We start from the raw sequence: 13,206 nt of genomic DNA, 5'->3' as shown, positions 1-13,206 counted from the left end.
TTTAGTTTTCTGTAGGTCTTTAACCAGTTCTGCCAGCACCACTTGTTGAAGAGGCTGTCTTTCTTCCATTGTGTTTTTTTTTGGCTCCCTTATCAAAGATTAGGTGGCCATAGGTCTGTGGGTTGATTTCTGGGTCTTCAGTTCTATTCCATTGGTCCTCAGGCCTGTTTTTGTGCCGGTACCAAGCTGTTTTGGTTACTATATCTCTGTAATAGAGTCTAAAGTTTGGTATTGAAATTCCTCCTGCACTGTTCTTTCTGCTAAGTATTGTTTTGGCTCTGCGGGGTCTTTTATTATTCTGGTGTTGCTGGGTGGAATAATCTTCAGATGTCTGTTAAATAGAGTTGATCTATACAATTATTCAATTCTGAGGTTTCTCTGTTGCGTTTTTGCCTGGTTGATCTATCCATAGGTGAGAGTGGTGTGTTAAAGTCACCAACAATCACTGTGTTTTGATCTCTGTGTTGTTTTAGTGAAAGTAAAGTTTGCTTGATGAAGTTCGGTACTCCAGGATTAGGTGTGTAGATATTTAGAATGGTTATGTCCTCCTGGAGGAGAGATTCCTTTATTAGTGTTAATAACCTTCTTTGTCTTTTCTCACTAATTTTAGTTTGAAGTCTATTTTATCCAATATGAGGATGGCAATGCCAGCCTGTTTATGGGGGCTGTTAGCTTGATAGATTTTATTCCAACCTCTCACTTTCAAAATATGTTTGTTTTTTGGGCAAGATGTGTCCGGAAGACAACAGAATGATGGATTGTGCTTTTTGATCCAGCTAGACAGACTATGCCGTTTAATTGGAGAGTTATTTTCATTGATATTGAGGGTTAGGATTAAAAAATATTTACTAGTTCCTGCCATTTTTTTTTTCATTTTCTTAGGGCCTGTGGCTTGTCAGTTCTTGTGGTAATTAGCTGATATGAGTTTTAGGTGCCATTTCTTTGTCAGTACCATGTTTGTATTGGTTTTCAATGTGTAGAACATCTTTGAGAATTTTTGGTAATGTTGCAACTTTTCCTTGGACTGGAAGGTTTTCATTGTTCCCTCAGTTATGAATGAGAGCTTACTGGGTACAGTATTCTTGGTTGGTAGTTATTTGTCTTTAGGGCAAGCCCTTCTTGCTTGCTTGGTCTCTGTTGAGAAATCTGTGATTATTCTGATTTCTTTTCCTCTATAGGTGATTGTTCTCTTTCCCTATCTGCTTTTGGGATCCTTTCTTTGGTCTCTATTGATCCTGTACAGATTATAATATGGAGGTGTGATGTCCTTTTCTGGTCAGGTCTGCTTGGAGTTCTAAAAGCTTCTTGTATCTGGATGGGCCTGCCCTTCTGATTCCCTGAAGTATATTTCCAATACCATTGACCTCTTTCTCCACATTCTCCTCAATATCAATTAGCCTTAAATTAGGCTTCCTAATTGTATCTTGGAGCTCCTGAAAAGATCTCTCATATTTCGTAGATTTGGTTTGACTCATTTTCTGATCTTTATAATATCTAGATTATCTTCGACCCCAGAGAGTCTCTCTTCTGCATTGTCTAACCTGTTATCAATACTTTTATGCTTTGTTCTTCTTCTCCCTACCTTCCAAGTGATCATTTTTTATGTCTTGCATCTCTTGTTTTAGATCATGTATGGACTTCTTTAACTCCTTGATTTCCATTAGAGTGGTCTCTTTGAAGTCCTTTAGCTCAGCAGCTTTACTCTCATTGGACATTTGTTGGAGTTCAGTCAGCTTTTTGTTTGTGGATTCTATGAATTCATCCATTATTCTTTGATTGGCTTCCTCGTGTTCACGTATATCCTTCTTTATGGCTTCCTCACATTCACTTACCCACTTCCTGTTTTCTAGAGGTTAATTGGAGATAAGAGTTTCAGGTCCTTTTGTGCCCGGGCTGGCTTGAACCTTGATCCTCAGATCTCAGCCTCCTAAGTAGTATTACAGGTGTGAGCTCCCTCTCCTGGCTTTATTTAGCTTTTTAAAAGACTGCCATTTATCTCAAAAGAGCCAGAGAAGAGATTTGCAGTTAAAAGATTTTTCAAGGGAAAAAAGAAAAAGGAAGAGGAGAATTTCCTTTCCCTTTTGTCACTTAAGTAAATTTGTGCTTTTAAGTTATGTTTGCCTTACATATATATAAACTAAAAATGTTTATTTCATTTCAAGGCTCCACTTAACACTCCTGTAACAGAAGACAGATTTGGAATTTTAACAGAGAAACATAGAATTCCTGTGCCAATTCTTCCAGGTAAAGTACAGTGATAAATATTCAGAGACCCATAGAATTCCACAGTTGTTAGGAACTGCGTATTTTAATGAAGAACTCTTCTCCTATGCAGTTGAGAAAGCTGAAATTCAGTGATCTGAAAGATTTACCCCAAAATAATTATCTGACAGGAAAGTGGAACTGGAATCTAGTTGCTTTGTCTTTCAGTCTAGAAGTATGATAGTCCTTTAAGCCATGCAGTACCTTTTGATTTAGTACTTAATTCTTTTTAATTTAACAAATTAGAGCTTTAAAACAAAATAATAAAAAATATCTTGAAGTGATGGCCATCAAGAAAACATGTACATTGGGCCAGGAGTTTGACCTAGTGGTAGAGTGCTTGCCTAGCATGCACAAAGACCCGGGTTTGATTCCTCCGTACCACATACAAAGAAAAAAAGCAGGAAATGGTGCTGTGGCTCAAGTGGTAGAGCTCTAGCTTTTAGAAAGCCCAAGGACAATATTCAAGACCTGGGTTTAAGGCCCAGGACTGGCAAAAAAAAAAAAAAAAAGAAAGAAAGAAATCATGTACATTTTTTAAAATATACATAGACAAAGTTTTAATGGTTTTGAAATGTTTTATTTGTGAAAAGTCAGATATACAAATTAAGTGTTTATGTTTAGGTCTTCCCATGAACAATCATGGCAATTACATTGTACGCTTGGGGCATTTAGTAAGCTGGATGGGAGAACAAGCAGAAGCCCTTGGCGTTGAAGTCTATCCTGGTTATGCTGCTTCTGAGGTCTGTATAGTTTTGTTTTATCTTTAGTATTTGTAACAAGTACTTTCTTTTTAAAATACATTGAATTATTTTTCTTTTTATTGCTATTTTAAAGGCAATGTATAGAAAAGTTACAGTTATGTAAGTCAGGTAATGCCTGTGCTGGGCTTTCTTTTGTCGGGGGGGAGTTAATTTCGATAAACTAAAACAAGAATTTTACAGAATAAAAAAATGTTTTTAAGGCATAGGATTTTACAGTTGCAAGATTTGAAAGATCCTTGAAAGAGATGTAATCCATGGAGTACTTGTACTCCTTATATTTTGTGCCCCATAAGGTGATTTTGTGCCTGATGAATAAGCCCCCAAGGAATAAAAAATTATCTGCTGGGCTGGGGGCATAGCCTATTCATAGAGTGCTACCCTAGCATGCATAAAGCCCTGGGTTCGATTCCTCAGTACAACATACACAGAAAAAGCCAGAAATGGTGCTGTGGCTCAAGTAGCAGAGCACTAGTCTTGAGTAAAAAAGTGTCCAAGGACAGTGCCCAAGCCCTGAATTCAAGCCCTATGACTGGCAAAAAAAAACCAAATTATCTGTGTTAACCTTTTTCTTATATTGAATGAAAATTACCTACTGGTTTATACAAAAGAAATCTATGCCTTCTTCCAAAGACAATTCCCAGTTACAATTATATTCTGCTTTCTCCTTCCCAACTTTACTCTGGAGTTTTGTTTTCCCAGTTAAAATTTTCTCATTTCTTTCAACCATGATGGTATATAATTTGAATTTCATCAACATTCTTATTTTCCACTTTTGAACACATTTCTTTTCAGTTCCCTTTATAAAGTGGTACTCATGAGTATACTATTTCCTGTCCTAGGAATTTGTTTCATTAGTTCCCTCCAAAAGCATTTTTGGCAACCGTAAGAAATTATTGGCACTCATTATATATGTCTGCAGTATATTCCTGAAGAGATAATAAATGGAATCTCCTACTAATCCAGGAGAATCCTCTCCATAATTTGTAAGAAGAAAAAGAAAGATTTATTATTAAATAAATATTAAATCAAAACTGTCACAGGCAATGAATGAAGTCTAGATTTTTTTTTGTGTGTATGTGCCAGTCCTGGGCTTGGGCTCAGGTCCTTGGGTTTCCTCAAGGCTAGAGCCTCTACCACTTGAGCCACAGCACCACTACTGGCTTTTTTCTATGTATGTGGTACCGAGGAATCAAACCTGGGTCTTTGTGTATGCTAGGCAAGCACTCTACCACTAAGCCAAACTCCCAGACCCCTCTAGTTCTTTTAATAGCCAGGCAGGTACAGGTTATTACATTCATGTTAATTATCATTACTCAAAAGAGAAATAAAGGAAGTGGGGCTTGGCTCAAGGGTAAGGCAGTAGCCTTGAGCTGAAAATCTCAGGGATAGAACCCAGGCCAAGTTCAAGCCCCATGACCCACAAAGGGGGGAGGGGGGGTCGGAGAGAGAGAAAGACAGAGACAGAGACAGAGAGATACAGAGAGCTAAAAGCTATGCTCTTTGATAAGCTGCAAATTACAATATGAGGCCAACAACTAGTCTAAACTTCTATGAAACAGAGTGACAGCATCCTCTTCGATGTTTACACCACGGTTATTTTCCTAAAGACATCTTCCTGGGTTACAAAACTGGCATGTGCTTTATTTAGCTTTTTAAAAATCTGTGTTTCTCAGAAAAACAGACAAAGAATTTGCCATTGCTGGGCTGGGATGTAGCTCAATGGCAATGTGCTTGCTTAGCAAGTGCAATGTCCTGGTTTCGATCCCCAGTACCAAAAAAAGACCAAGAAAACACAGTTTAAAAAATAAAACCAAGCAACAAAAAAAGAATTTGCCATAGTTGGGCAGAGGAAATACTGAAAGAAAAGTGTACAAAGCAGTTCTTTCTTTTATGTCTTTAGCGTCAAGGAAAATTGAAATTTTAAAAAATGTGTTAATTGAAATAAAACATACATGTCCCTATATTGTCCTTTTTGCTACAAATTTCTGTTTTCCCAGCCCATACATAAACACAGCAGTGTGGGATTTCACATTGCTCCTTGTTAAACATTCTTGACTGGGATCAGTGTCAAAATTCACAGGTAGGTAATTTGTAGGATGTCTTTTTTTCACTTTCTGAGTATGTGTTCAGTCTCTTTTACCTTTCATCTTTTCCTCAGCTCCTTAACAATCATCATCAATGTGGTCTTAGCAAATCAGTCATTTTTTTGGTCTGTTTGTGTTTGTTCAGTACCTTGATCCAGACTTCAGCTCCCTTTTATTCCATATCCATTGCTGTTCACCCTGTTTTACCTTTTCATTCTCGTCATGTGACTCCAGCATACATTTTGTACATGTCTTTCCAAAAAGAAATTTTCTCAGAGATGAACAGAAATAGGGGTTAAATAATATAGTTTGTCATCTTAAGAATACGACATATTTTCTGCCTTCTCCTTGCTCCAAAAATGAGCTCCAGTAGATTGTCTTTCGCTTCTCTCTGTTTTGTTTTCTTTTTCATCTTTTTCTGTGAGTAAGGAATGTAATTCACTTGAGAGATAAACTTTCTTGACATTTTCTGGCCTTAAGATTCTTTAGTTGGAGGGCCGGGAGTTTGGCCTAGTGGTAGCGTGCTTGCCTAGCATGCACGAAGAACTGGGTTCGATTCCTCGGTACCACATACATAGAAAACTCCGAAAGTGGTGCTGAGCCTCAAGTGGTAGAGCTCTAGCCTTGAGAAAGTCCAAGGACAGCGCTCAGGCCCTGAGCTCAAGCCCAGGACTGGCAAAAAAAAAAAAAAAAAAAAAAAGATTCTTTAGTTGGAGCAGGCGAGTGGCTCACACCTCGTTACTCAGGAGGCTGAGATCTGAGGAACAAGGTTCAAAGCCAGCCCAGACACAAAAGTGTCCCGTCCAGCGGGATGTCAACTAGGGCCAAGAACCTAGAGGGAGGAATGAAAGGGACAGGAGACACGAAGAAGGCAGCAAGACAAGTGTCCTGATCAAGCTGCGAATTTTTTTTTTTACACAGGGGTTTATATGCCTCTTCAGGAGAGGCAGGAGTGGGTTGGGGTATAGGAACCACTCGGGGTAGGGGGTCCGGTAGTAGGATGTTTGCTCCTGCTCCTGGTAGAGGCCAGGTGGTAGGATGTTTGCATATCAACGCAAGCAGGCATGTGTTGCTTAGTGAACTAATTACAAGATGCAGGCACATTCTTACACTAAGAATTCAGGGAGGGGGAGAATGTCTCTGACACAAAAGGACCTGAGACTTGTCTCCAATTAACCTCTATAAGATAGGAAATGGGGCTTGGCTCCAGGGTAGGGTGGTAGCCTTGAGCTGAAGTGGTCTGGAACCATGCCAGTTCAAGCCCCATGACACCCCCCTCCAAAAAAAAAAAATGGTAATATCTCTTAATAGCCTTATCATTTTCTTCTCAACAAAGTTGTGGCATTAGTTCCATTTCCTACTCTGTGCTCTTTTATTCTTCAGAAGGGAATAACATAAAAACATGTGTCTTTTGAATATTTTAAAACTTTATTTCCGTAAATCTAAAGAGTATGTTCATTTTCTAAGAAATCCAAGGCTGTTCTTTTTTTTTTTTTTTTTTTTTGCCAGTCCTAGGCTGGAGCTCAGGGCCTAATCACTGTCCTTGAACTTTCTCAAGGCTAGAGCTCTACCACTTGAGCCTCAGCACCACTTCTGGCTTTTTTCTATGTATGTGGGACCGAGGAATTGAACCCGGGTCTTCATGCATGCTAGGCAAGCACTCTACCACTAGGCCAAACTCCTGGCCTCCAAGGCTGTTCTTTTTGTGCTTAATATGAATCCTTTTATTCTTTTTAGGTCCTATTTCATGAAGATGGTAGTGTAAAGGGAATTGCCACTAATGATGTAGGCATACAAAAGGATGGAGCACCAAAGGTAAACCTAATAGTTATGTGCTTATTAACAAACTGACCAATAAAAAAGAAACAACTCAGACTCAACAATTTACACTTTGCTATAAACTGGACATTAACTATGTGGAGTTTAGAATATACTAATGGAATTTTCTTATTTTGTTGAATATAGAAGCAGTAAGAAACTATAACACTTTTTTTAAGCAAGGATTTATCTTTAACAGGGCTAAATTAAGGAGAAAGAAAAAGAGAGAAGCTAATCCATGTTCTCCATGCAGGAAATGGATATTAAAGACTCCACTATAATATATAACAGATTGATGGGCTACTGTTGGGCTTGAATTTTGAGCCTCTAGCTGTCCCTGCGCTTCCTTTGCTAAAGCCTAGGACTCTACCACCTGAGCCATACCTCAGCTTCTGGCTTTTTTAGTAGTTTACTGGAGATAAGAATCTCAGTGACTTTCTTGCCTAAACTGGCTTTGAAACATGATCTCAGCCTCCTGAGTGGCTAAAATTACATGGTGAGCCATGGGCTCTTCAGCCTAAGAATATTTTTGAAAAGATAAAACTTGAGTCATACAAACAAACAAAACATGTCAGAGATTCTGTTTCACTCAGTTAATAAGAAAATTAGTAAGCTGTTACCGTATTACAGCTAGTTCAGTAACCTGGGTATCTACTTCCATAATTTCTACTCTTGTGGACAACAATCAGTAAGTAAATACTAACAGAGTTGGACCTCATTTGAACAGACCAAAATATTTTCATATGTGTAAAGCAGGTTGCCTTCCTCTCATTCAAAAGGTAGAGAGCTGGAGGCCCTGAAACTGAAGTGTAAAAACCCAAGGTCCTGAATTCAAGGACATACACGCAAAAAAAAAAAATTGAAAAATTAAAAATAAAAAAGGAAAGTCACTAGAATATGGAGCTCTCACCTGTCAATGTTAAAGACAATGGAAAAAAACAAGAAGTATTTTGTTTACCTGAAATAAAATCAAAACAAAAATTAATGCTTACTTTCTGATTTTAACTAGCTTATAAATTTCTTAAGGACAGAAGTCATAAAAGGTTATTCTAATGCCTGGCATAGTGCCAAGTATTTATTAGGACCTCAGCAAATGTTTATTTACTGATAGTTTATTTTCTCTCTCTCCCTCTCTCCCTCTCTCTCTCTCTCTCTCTCTCTCTCTCTCCCTCGCCACTTCTGAGAACTGAACTCAGGGCCTAAGCACTGTACTTGGGCTTTCTTCAAGGCTCTACCACTTAAGCCACAGCACCACTTCTCCCTTTTTCTATGTATATGGTATTGAGGAATTGAACCCAGCTCTTCATACATGCTAGGCAAGCACTCTACCATTAGGCCAAACACCCAGCCCTGCTAGTTTATTCTCTTTTCAGCCAGTCCTGAACCAAATTAGAAAACCAGTCTATTGAAGATCTTACTTCTCACTACTTCCAGATTAGAAAGCAGTGGCAGAGCTTGCAAGTCATTCCTGTTCCAGGACTAGTGGTTTAACTGCCTGCATCAGAATCATCTGAAATTCTGGGGCTCAGCATATCCTTCAATAGAGACCAAGAAGTTGCTTATTATAAGCCCTAAGAATCTAATGCACAGAGCTAGGTTTACAAATAACTATTATCTCAAAATAACAAAATGGTATCGTTTTTCCTATATAAAGATTCGTTTTATATTATGATAATTCTTTATTTAAAAATTAAATACTATAGCTTACAAATAATTAAATAACATGTAATATTATAACAAAACCTACACAAATTTTGCTATTCTGACTTTTTAGAGATTTTTTTTTCTCCTGTGCAAATTTTCTTAAATTCTATACCTTTTGTTTATAAAACGTAGTTTTATATTCATATATACAGAAGCATAAAGGAAGGTGGCATTAGCCTGTAGGCCCAGGTTTAGGCAGGAAGATAAGTTGGATCTCAGAATTTGAGACCAGGTTGGGCAAGATCTGTTTGTTTGTTTGTTTGTTTGTTTTATATGCTAGTACTAGGGCTTGAACTCAGGGCTCCTGCTAAGATTAAATCTATTAAATCTTAAAACAAAAAGCAAGGGGCCAGGAGCATGGCCTAGTGGTAGAGTGCTTGCCTAGCATGCACAAAGCCCTGGTTGGATTCCTCAGTACTACATACACAGAAAAAGCTGGAAGTGGTGCTGTGGCTCAAGTGGTAGCATTCCTTGAGGATATCCAAAGAGTGCTCAGGCCCTGAGTTCAAGCCTTAGGACTGGCAAATAAAAAATAAATAAATAAAAAATTTTAAAACACTAGCTGAGGGGCCGGGAGTTTGGCCTAGTGGTAGAGTTCTTGCCTAGCATGCACGAAGACCCGGGTTCAATTCCTCAATATCACATACATAGAAAAAAAGCCAGAAATGGTGCTGTGGCTGAAGAGTTAGAGCTCTAGCCATGAGAAAGCCCAAGGACAGTGCTCAGGCTCTGAGTTCAAGCCAGGACTGGCAAAAAAAAAAAAAAAAACACCTAAGCACTGGTGGCTCAGACCTAGCTACTACTGAAGAGACAGATACTCCTAGCTACTGAAGAGACAGATATCTCAGGACTGAAGTTCAGAGTCACCCTGGGCAGGAAAGACCATTAGACTCCAGTTAACCACCAGAAAGTTGGAAGTGTACCCGTGGTTTAAAGTAGTAGATTGCAAGTCTTGAGCACAAGAGCTTAGCAACACAGTCCAGGCCCTGAGTTCAAGCTCCAGAACTGACAGAAATAAACTAACAAAAATGAATACAACCAAAGATTCTGTTTACTAGGCTGCTCCAGTCTTTAACTCTTGTTGGAGTCAGAAATTCCTTCAGCTTGCCAATATATTAGGCCAGTTCTGTCTTACTTGACCTCCTAATGTGTATATGAATATATGACATGAACGAACATTTCACAAGAAAAATGGATGTTACCACTAAACTTATAGAAAGGTTAAAATTCTAATAATGGAATAGTATTTACTCTTTAGTCTGAAAACACTTAGCTTAAGCTTACAATAGTCAAACACTGCAGGGACCTAAAGGCTCAATTATTGAAACGGTTTAAAACTGAAGGAATTTAAAAGCAATAAAAATGAATGCTTTGTTTAGGCTGAAGACATGGTTCAAATGGCAGAATACCAATTAGCCTTGAGTAAGAATGCTTAGTGAGGCCGGGAGTTTGGCCTAGTGGTTAAAGTGCTTGCCTAACATGCATGAAGACCCGGGTTCGATTCCTCGGTACCACATATATAGAAAAAAGCCGGAAGTGGTGCCGAGGCTCAAGTGGTAGAGCTCTAGCCTTGAGAAAGTCCAAGGACAGTGCTCAGGCCCTGAGCTCAAGCCCAGGACTGGCAAAAAAAAAAAAAAAGAATGCTTAGTGAGAGCCTTGGATACCAAGTTCAAACACTAATATTAGCAAAAAAAAAGTCATGTTCGTTGCACATTGCTTTAGACAATCTATAATGTGAAAACATTTATAATATAGATACATCAGTATAAACCTATTAATTATATGATTAATTAATATATAATTAAGACACATGCATGTGGATATGAAGTTTAAAAAAATGAAAAAGACATGCTGTTGAGCGCTGGTGGTTCACACCTGTAATCCTAGCTACTCAGAAAGTTGAGTTCTGAGGAATGAGATTTGAAGCCAGCTAGGGCAGCAAGGTCTGAGAGACTCTTGACTTCAGTTGACCAGCAAAATACAGAGTGGGATCTGTGGCATAAGTAATAAGAGTGGTAGCCTTGGGTGAGAAAGCTGAAGGGAAGTGCCCATGCCCTGAGTTCAAATCTCTAGTACCAAGACACACAACAAAAAGATAAACTTTTATATTTAAACAGAATGAAAGCTATCCAATAATAGGGAGTGGGAGAAGAGGAAAGGGAGCTAATCTGATTAAAGTACAATATCTATTCTGTGTAAAATATTACAATGAAACCTCTTTGAGCAACTAATATATACTTTAAAAACTGAATAAGAGGAATGTAGAGTAGGGAATTTGAAAGGAGGGATAAATAGTCAAGAGTATTTCATTTGCATATATAAAAATGAAATGTTGAAATTGTTTTAAGAAAGGGTCTGCTGGGGATCAAGGAGAGTGATAGATCTAATCTAATCAGTATACATTGTAAGCATATATGGAAATGTCACAATGAAAACTGTTCAACTACTATATTCTAATAAAAATCTTATAAAACTCTGATTTCTCTTACTTTCTAAGAAAAAAAAGAAAAATATTTATGTAGCCAGTCCTGAGGATTGAACTCAGGGCCTTGGCACTGCCCTTGGATACTTGTTGCTCAAGGCTAGTGCTCTGCCATTTCAGCTACAGCACTACTTCTGGCTTTTTCTGAGTATGTGGTATCAGGGAATCAAACCCACGGTTTCTTCCATGCTAGGTGAGCACTCCACCACTAGGCCTCAAGAAAAACTTTTTTTTTTTTTTTTTTTTTTTGCCAGACCTGGGCTTGAGCTCAGGGCCTGAGCTCTGTCCTTGGACTTTCTCAAGGCTAGAGCTCTACCACTTGAGCCTCAGCACCACTTCTGGCTTCTTCTGTGTATGTGGTACCGAGGAATTGAACCTGGGTCTTCATGCATACCAGGTAAGCACTCTGCCACTGGGCCAAACTCACAAGCCAAAAAAACATACTTTATAAGAGGTTTCCTGATTATTCTGTATTTTTTTTTCAATAACTTCATTCAGCCTCCTTTTTGCTGGGATTTACGTGTGTAGCACCATACCTAGCTCTCATTGTAGCTTTTTATATAGGAGAAAACATTTTAGTTCAACAGAAGGGGAAAAATTAAAGTGAAAACAGCAGATAGGTCTTGGAACATGGCTTAGTGGTAGCATGCTTGCCTAGCCTGCACAAAGCTGTGGGTTTGATTCCCCCCTACCACATACACAGAAAAGCACTGTGGCTTTAGTGGCAGAATGCTAACCTTGAGCAAAAAGTGCCAAAGCTAAAAAAAAAAGAAAGAAAAAAGAAAAGAAAAGGAAACAGCATGTAGCTGAAGAGTATGTTTAGTGTGATCCTATTGATATAATGGATATACATGTTATTTTTATAGTTTTTTATTCATGAACATTTTCTGGCATGATTGCCAAGTAAATGTTTTTTTGGTTTGTACAGTAAGTGTAGAAAATCAGGAACAGAGGCTAGGATTGTGGATTAGTGGAAGAGTGCTCACCTAACATGCATGCAGCTCTGGGTACGATTCCTCCATACCACATAAATAGAAAAAAACGGAAGTGGTGCTGTGACTCGAATGGTAGAGTGCTATGCTAGCCTTGAGCAAAAGAAGCTAAGGGACAGTGCCCAAGCCCTGAGTTCAAGTCCTAGGACTAGCAAAAAAAAAAGATGAAAGAAAGAAAAAGAAAAGAAAACCAGGAACAGTGAGATTATGTCATATTTATTTTCATTTGTAAAGTGTTTTGGAGAATTAGTTGTTGATTTTGGTGAGAAGCAGTAACAGGGCTTTTGAACTCTGGTCCTCTCTCTCACTTTGCTTTTTCACTCAAGGCTGGCACTCTCCCACTTGAACTAAAACTCTACTTCAAGTTTTTTGGTGGTTATGTGAAGATTAGTCTCACAGACTTTCCTGCCAGACTTGTTCAAACCTCATTCATCCAGGTCTCAGCCTCCTGAGAAGGTAGGATTATATGCCTCAGCTAGGAGCATCCAGCTTATAAAGAATTTTCTTTTTAAAGAGCATACTAGGTGGCCTGTAATCCTAGCTACTCATGAAGCTGAGATCTGAGGATCAAGGTTCAAAGCCAGCCCAGGCACAAAAGAACCTAAGACTCATCTCCAATTAACCTCTAGAAAACAGGAAGTGGGGCTTGGCTCAAGGGTAGGGTGGTAGCCTTGAGCTGAAGAGCCCAGGGACAGTGCCCAAGCCGAGTTCAAATTCCATGACCCACAAGAAAAAAAAAAGGGGGTGCTAGCTGGGACGACAGTGGCGCATACCTATAATCCTAGCAATTCAGAATGGTGAGATCTGAAGATAGGGGTTCAAAGCCAGCCTGGGGAACAAAAGCCTATGAGACTCTTGTCTCCAATTAACCATCAGAAAACCGAAAGTGGTACTATGGGTCAAGTGGTAGAGAACTAGCCTTGAGCTGAAGAACTCAGGGACAGCGCCCAGACTGAGTTCAAGCCCCACGACAGAACCTCCCTCCCCAAAAAAACAAGCATGCTTTGTTTTCTTTCCTAATAAAGACATAAGATAAGATTTAAATTACATTCCATTTACAGCAGTATTCTTAGTTTTATTTCTTTTTAGCATATATTAAT

The 13,206-nt window shown here is 38.7% G+C and overlaps 1 protein-coding gene across 1 annotated transcript in view; it reads left to right on the top strand.

The window, feature by feature from the left end:
* Nucleotides 1–13,206, top strand: part of Etfdh (electron transfer flavoprotein dehydrogenase) — a 40,771-nt gene that overhangs the window by 8,697 nt on the left and 18,868 nt on the right. The window contains exons 4-6 of the mRNA XM_090343189.1: nucleotides 2,163–2,244; nucleotides 2,887–3,005; nucleotides 6,848–6,925. Coding sequence (XP_090199315.1) covers nucleotides 2,163–2,244; nucleotides 2,887–3,005; nucleotides 6,848–6,925 — 279 coding nt within the window. The remainder of the gene's footprint in view (nucleotides 1–2,162; nucleotides 2,245–2,886; nucleotides 3,006–6,847; nucleotides 6,926–13,206) is intronic.

The sequence above is a fragment of the Megascapheus bottae genome, chromosome 13 (assembly GCF_031878675.1).
Source record: "Megascapheus bottae isolate mThoBot1 chromosome 13, mThoBot2.hap1, whole genome shotgun sequence".
NCBI classification, from domain to species: domain Eukaryota; kingdom Metazoa; phylum Chordata; class Mammalia; order Rodentia; family Geomyidae; genus Megascapheus; species Megascapheus bottae.
Note: the sequence above shows the minus strand (reverse complement) of the source record. Positions and strands in the feature narration are given on the sequence as shown.